Source organism: Cajanus cajan, chromosome 2, assembly GCF_000230855.2.
Source record: "Cajanus cajan strain Asha chromosome 2, NIPB_CcT2T_4, whole genome shotgun sequence".
NCBI classification, from domain to species: domain Eukaryota; kingdom Viridiplantae; phylum Streptophyta; class Magnoliopsida; order Fabales; family Fabaceae; genus Cajanus; species Cajanus cajan.
In genome coordinates, this window is record NC_138518.1 from 1,451,646 (window position 1) to 1,457,603 (window position 5,958).

General features: G+C 30.0%; 1 protein-coding gene across 1 annotated transcript; it reads left to right on the forward strand.

Annotated features, from left to right (window-relative positions):
• Window positions 1-1,180: 1,180 nt before the first annotated feature.
• LOC109814655 (Pectin lyase-like superfamily protein) lies at window positions 1,181-5,199 on the forward strand. The gene is made up of 6 exons (XM_020379131.3): window positions 1,181-1,434; window positions 1,684-1,815; window positions 2,141-2,353; window positions 2,451-2,658; window positions 3,383-3,573; window positions 4,469-5,199. The coding sequence occupies exons 1-6, from the start codon at window positions 1,249-1,251 to the stop codon at window positions 4,856-4,858; spliced, it is 1,320 nt and encodes a 439-aa protein (XP_020234720.2). The 5' UTR covers window positions 1,181-1,248; the 3' UTR covers window positions 4,859-5,199.
• The last annotated feature ends 759 nt before the right edge of the window (window positions 5,200-5,958 follow it).

Consider the following 5,958-nt stretch of genomic DNA (forward strand, 5'->3'; position numbering starts at 1 on the left):
ATATTTAGACAATTTAAATTCAAGCACCCTAATTTATATATATTTGAGTTGTGCTTATTTGTTGAATTAATTGTATTTTTATAACTCATATTTTATAGTTTTGTGAAACTTTTAAATTTGTACATTTTATCATATAATTTTTTAAAATTTTGTACAATTTTATTACTTTATTAGTTAATCTCTAACATAATTATTTGATTGCTAATATAATTGATGTGACATATTAATTATTAATTAAACATAATATGTTAATGTATTTTAGGAATTATTGAGTTCAAAATCAACTAGGACTAAAAGAAAAGTTATACATACAAATTTTTATTCTTTTTAGATAAAAAAAAATATTTTATTTTATTAAATGTGATTTTAAATTGATATTCAAATATACATTATATAACAATAAAAAAAAGTGATTCTATGTAATTGGTTATAATTAAAATTGAGTTTAAAGTAATATGATTTATATTTGAAAAACAAATATTAAAAAAGTAATTTTTTTTGAAGAACTGTTTGGATACTCTTAATTAAAATTGATTTATTGAGTGGGTATTATTAAAATGAATTTTGATGTCAATTTATATTTCTTTTAAAAGGCAAGTGGGTGGGTAAATGAGAAAAAAAATACAACAATTAAAAATTTTAAATTAATTTTAGATGAATCACAGAAAACCCTTTATTACTTCAACTTTTCCCATCATGATATCTTATTTATTACCAAACATTAAGATTATTTTTAGTGAAACCAATTTTTACTTAAACTTATATAATTCTCCATTGTTTCACTATCAAACAAAGCACATACTGATGCCACCTTTTTGACTCTACGCTCGTTTCTTGTAGTAAGATGTTTTTGTGTCTTGAATTTTCTTTTTCTATGTTTTTTAATTTCTAGAATAAGAGACGAGTAGAAAGAAACAAACATATATAGTCATCCGGCAGGGCAGTATATATGATGAATCAACATCAAGATTGTAATTTTAAAATAAACATTATAAAAACAAATAATTTTTAACTATATGATCATTAATAATTAGATGGCAAAATTATAAACAAATTGCAATTAAATTCTAGCATTGTCCATTACATGTGAATACTGTGACGATTTGATACTGTGAGGCTCGTGTGCACAACAAAGCATCTGCCACCAAAAGTTTCTCTATAAATAGAGCTTCAATTTCCCGCTCTATAAGCCACACAAAATCTCTTCTTCTTAACCTTCTTACTTTGCATCTCTTTTTGTCCTTAAAAATGAAGAATATGAATATGAATCTAAACACACTTGCTTTGATCATTGCCATTGCAATACTTTCTGTGTGCTCTTCAAGCTGCACTGCTGCACGAATCAACCACTTTAGAAAACTCAAAGCTGCCTCTAATACTTTCAATGTATTAGACTATGGTGCTAAAGGTGATGGACATGTTGATGACACAAAGGTAATTATGATTTCACATTAATTGATTCCTTATTTTGCCTCATTTGGAATGATTAGCATATTCAGATTTTGGTAGTTGGATGATGACAAAAGTCAATGGCTGCTTCCTCAGCCTTTTAACTGCAGAAAAAAAAATTAAAAGATAAAGACAAACCCACTAGAGTATTTGTTGCATTTAATTAAGGTAGCTTATAGTCAATTATTTTTATTTCTATAAAGTATTAACTTGGTGCCAAATTAAAAAAAACAGGCCTTTGAAGAAGCATGGGCAGCAGCTTGTAAGGTGGAGGGATCAGCAATGGTTGTTCCATCTGGTTCTGTGTTTTTGGTGAAACCAATCTCTTTCTCAGGTCCTAATTGTGAGCCAAACATTGTTTTTCAGGTGAAGGAATTAGTCTATCTTCTCATATTTCTCTATATGTCACCCTACAAGCACTAGAACATAGGCCAGGCCAATGACCCTTTTGGATTTTTTGAGAAAATATTTTGTTTTCGTTTCATGTTTTGACTAATAATCATAAAAAGACAAAATGGTAAAGACATTTTTACAATTACAAGTGACAACAAAATATTAAAAACAAAAAAAAAAATGTATTTTCTCAAATTCTATGATATATAACTTGTATATTTGTATGACAACTTCACGTTAATTAGTTTTAAGATAGAATTTAACAGCAACATAATATATTCATTAAAAATACATGCAGTTGGATGGAAAAATCATTGCCCCTACAAGCTCTGCAGCTTGGGGATCAGGCACCTTGCAATGGCTTGAATTCTCAAAGCTTAATAAGATTACAATCAAAGGTAAAGGTGTCATTGATGGCCAAGGCTCTGTTTGGTGGAATGACTCACCCACTTCCAATCCCACACAAGTGATGGAGGAAAAAGTTGGAAAACTTCCAAGTACAAAACCAACAGTAAGAATACTCCAATTGCCTCATTGAACTTCTTTTTAAACCTTGGAACTAAAATTCTCATGCATGTGTTCTGTTGTTACTTGTTTATGATAACTAGGCACTCAGATTCTATGGAAGTAATGGTGTAACAGTCACAGGCATAACCATTCAGAACAGTCAACAGACCCATCTCAAGTTTGACTCTTGCACAAACGTTCAAGTTTTTGATATAAATGTTTCATCACCTGGTGATAGCCCCAACACTGATGGAATTCACTTACAGAACTCTCAAGAAGTGGTTATTTATAGCAGCACACTTGCTTGTGGTAAGCATAATTCTAAAGCAAATCAAAATCTTAAAAAGTATCGTTACATTATCTTTAATAAGGTATCAAACACAAATAATATATCACTTAACACATAAATATATATTCCATCAGAGTTGTTCCGGTTTAACTAATATTCTCGAATTTAAGTCTTAAAAAATATATAATGACATTAAATACTTAGAGAAAAAACTCTATTATCAATAATGATCTTATTCGACTCCAACATAATTGTATATATATATATATATATATATATATATATATATATATATATATATATATATTAACACAAACACTATTGACACAAACGCTATCTATTCTCGTGAATCAAAATATATTTCAAGCGATGAGTTTTATAATCCCTTGTATGGGTCCACAGTCTCAACTTGTATCAGTCACAATCCAATATAACTTCTAACTGCCATGCTATGTGACCAACAAAATAAAAAAAAAAAAATACTAATACTGATAATACAAACACTATCTCATCTCGTGAATGACTAAATTTAGTGGCCAACTAATCCCTTGTATGGATCCACCTTCTCAATTTTTATACTATATAGTCACAATCCAATATAATTTCCAAATACCATGCTATGAGAGCAACAAAATTATATAAAGAGAGGAATGCCTATAATACAAACACTATCTCATCCATGTCATTTAATGGTGAATTCACTATGGTGTAAAATTGTAAAATTTGTTTTACTCCTTTGTGCAGGTGATGACTGCATCTCTATTCAAACTGGTTGCTCAGACGTATATGTACACAACGTCAATTGTGGGCCTGGTCATGGAATCAGCATTGGAAGTCTTGGAAGGGAGAACACCAAAGCCTGTGTTAGAAATGTCACAGTCCGAGATGTTACTATCCAAAATACCCTTACTGGTGTCAGAATCAAAACATGGCAGGTATAGTCATGTGTTACCACTCTTTTCCTACCTTAGTGTGTATTTCGGGGAATGTTAGTAAAATCAATTTTAAATGAATTATTTTGGTTTAAATTGATTTTAAAGTAATTTGATGTGATTTATAATTAAATGATTTTGAGTTTGGAAAATTTTTAAGAGTTTATATATTGAATTTTTTTAAAATTTTAATTGAAAATTATTAAAAAAAATTAAGTTTATATTCAAATAGACTTTTTTTTTTATGAAAGAAAGCTAATAGTAAAATTTAGTATAAAAGTTTTAATTTAAAGGAAAATCTAATTCAAATTGCTTCAATTTAAAATGAATTCATTCAAAATAGTAGTGGAGTAAAGTAATATATATGAAGTCCTAAGTTTGAATTTAAGTGTGATCATTATAAAAAAAACTTAAAATCAGTTTTAAATTCGAAATTAATTTCTCAACACAGAAATACACACTTAAGCATCTACTTAAAATCTAGTTAGTTACAATTTAAATATAATCATCTAGGATGTGAAAAATTGAACCCTTAAAAAATTGAAACGAACCACTTTGAAGAAATAATTTGATTAAGCAAACTGTTTTATTTTTTATTTTTTAAAATAGTTCAATTTGGTCCAGTTCATTTAAAAAAAAAAAAGCAAATTGTATATGAATATAAGATGAATAATCTTACCAAACCATTTAAAAAAAATAAACCATTTTTAAAAAAGAACCAAATAAATTTACTTTATAAAAAATTTCAGTTAATCAAGCCATTTTGGTTCTGTTCAGTTAAAAAATCTATTCATGCATAACCCTAATATAATTTTGTACAATCCACGGTGAAGCCAAGCATGCACACCAAGTTACATTATTCATGTCAATTGAAAGTTATTGTATTTGTATTCCACAGGGTGGCTCTGGCTCAGTCCAAAACATCATGTTCTCAAACGTCCAAGTTTCTGGTGTTCAAACTCCAATCTCCATTGACCAATACTATTGTGACGGTAGCAAGTGCAGGAATGAGTCATCAGCTGTGGCAGTTTCAGGCATACATTATGTGAATGTAAAGGGAACATACACTAAGGACCCTATTTATTTTGCATGCAGTGATAGCTTACCTTGCACTGGCATAACCCTTGACACCATTCAGCTACAATCAGCACAAGAAACTCAAAACTCCAATGTTCCTTTCTGTTGGGAAGCATACGGGGAGTTGAAGACCAAAACAGTGCCTTCTGTTCAGTGTCTTCATACAGGCAACCCATCAAAAGCAGGAACTTCTAACATTGATTCTTGCTGAATTTATCCACACAATGTCAGGGATTAATTTATAATATATACATCATCGAAAGTTGTTACTTGCTAGTTGTGATGATATCTTGAAATTAGTTCACATTCATGTAATATAATGTTGAATGTCATAGAGAAGTGTGTGCCAGAAAGATGTAGGGGAGAAGATTTACTAGTCACCATATATATATTTAGATTGAAAATTTTAAGTGGAAAAAATGTGTTAGCCATATATGTATATCATTTTTTTTTCCCTTTCAATTATATATGTCCGTCACAGCCATATATATATTCATTTTACCTTCTAGTGACAGGAAGTTGCGGTAGTATATCGAGAGTGTTCGAACTTTATTGCCGTATGTAGTTCCTATTTATAAATATATATATATATATATATATATATCAATTTTACTTTTTGGTGTTTTAATATGGATCTAGATTGTGATGGGTTATATGAGAGATTTCATGGTATTAGTAGAAAATATTCACTACTGAAAATAATTTATTTTATAAGGAAAGTTAGAATTTAAATTTGAAGAACTTAATTAAAAAACATAAATTATTATCATTTGTGTTAACCAGTTATAACACTGTTTACGGTGGATTTCGTTTTATGGATCCTTTTTATTCGAACTAGCACGATTTCACGTTTCAATTTATGCGTGTTCGTGACATGACAGAATTGAAGACTTTCAGTGAAAAAATAAAATCGTACACGTAAGAAATAGAGTTTTCATTAAATGGTAACAGAATTACAATTCGTAAGGATAACGAAACGTGTTTAGAATGACTACACTACACTAGACTAGATTATGCTATGCTACGCTATGCTACGCTACTCCTAAAAAAGGAAAAAGAAAGGTGGTCGAGAAATCGTACCCAAAGCTGTCTCGTATGCACAGTATGCCTTATGCACAGGCTGCGGAGTGCGTGTGAGATATTGTGGGAATTAGATTTTCGACCTCCTGCTACGAGCATGGCTCGTTTAATTTATAGACAAAGATTTGGGAAAGGTAACTGTTTTTGACGTGCCCCGGAAGTGCATAACCGTTCTAAACTTCCACCTCGACCTCGTGGCTTATTCCCGGGCACGTCTTTGGATAACTCTTG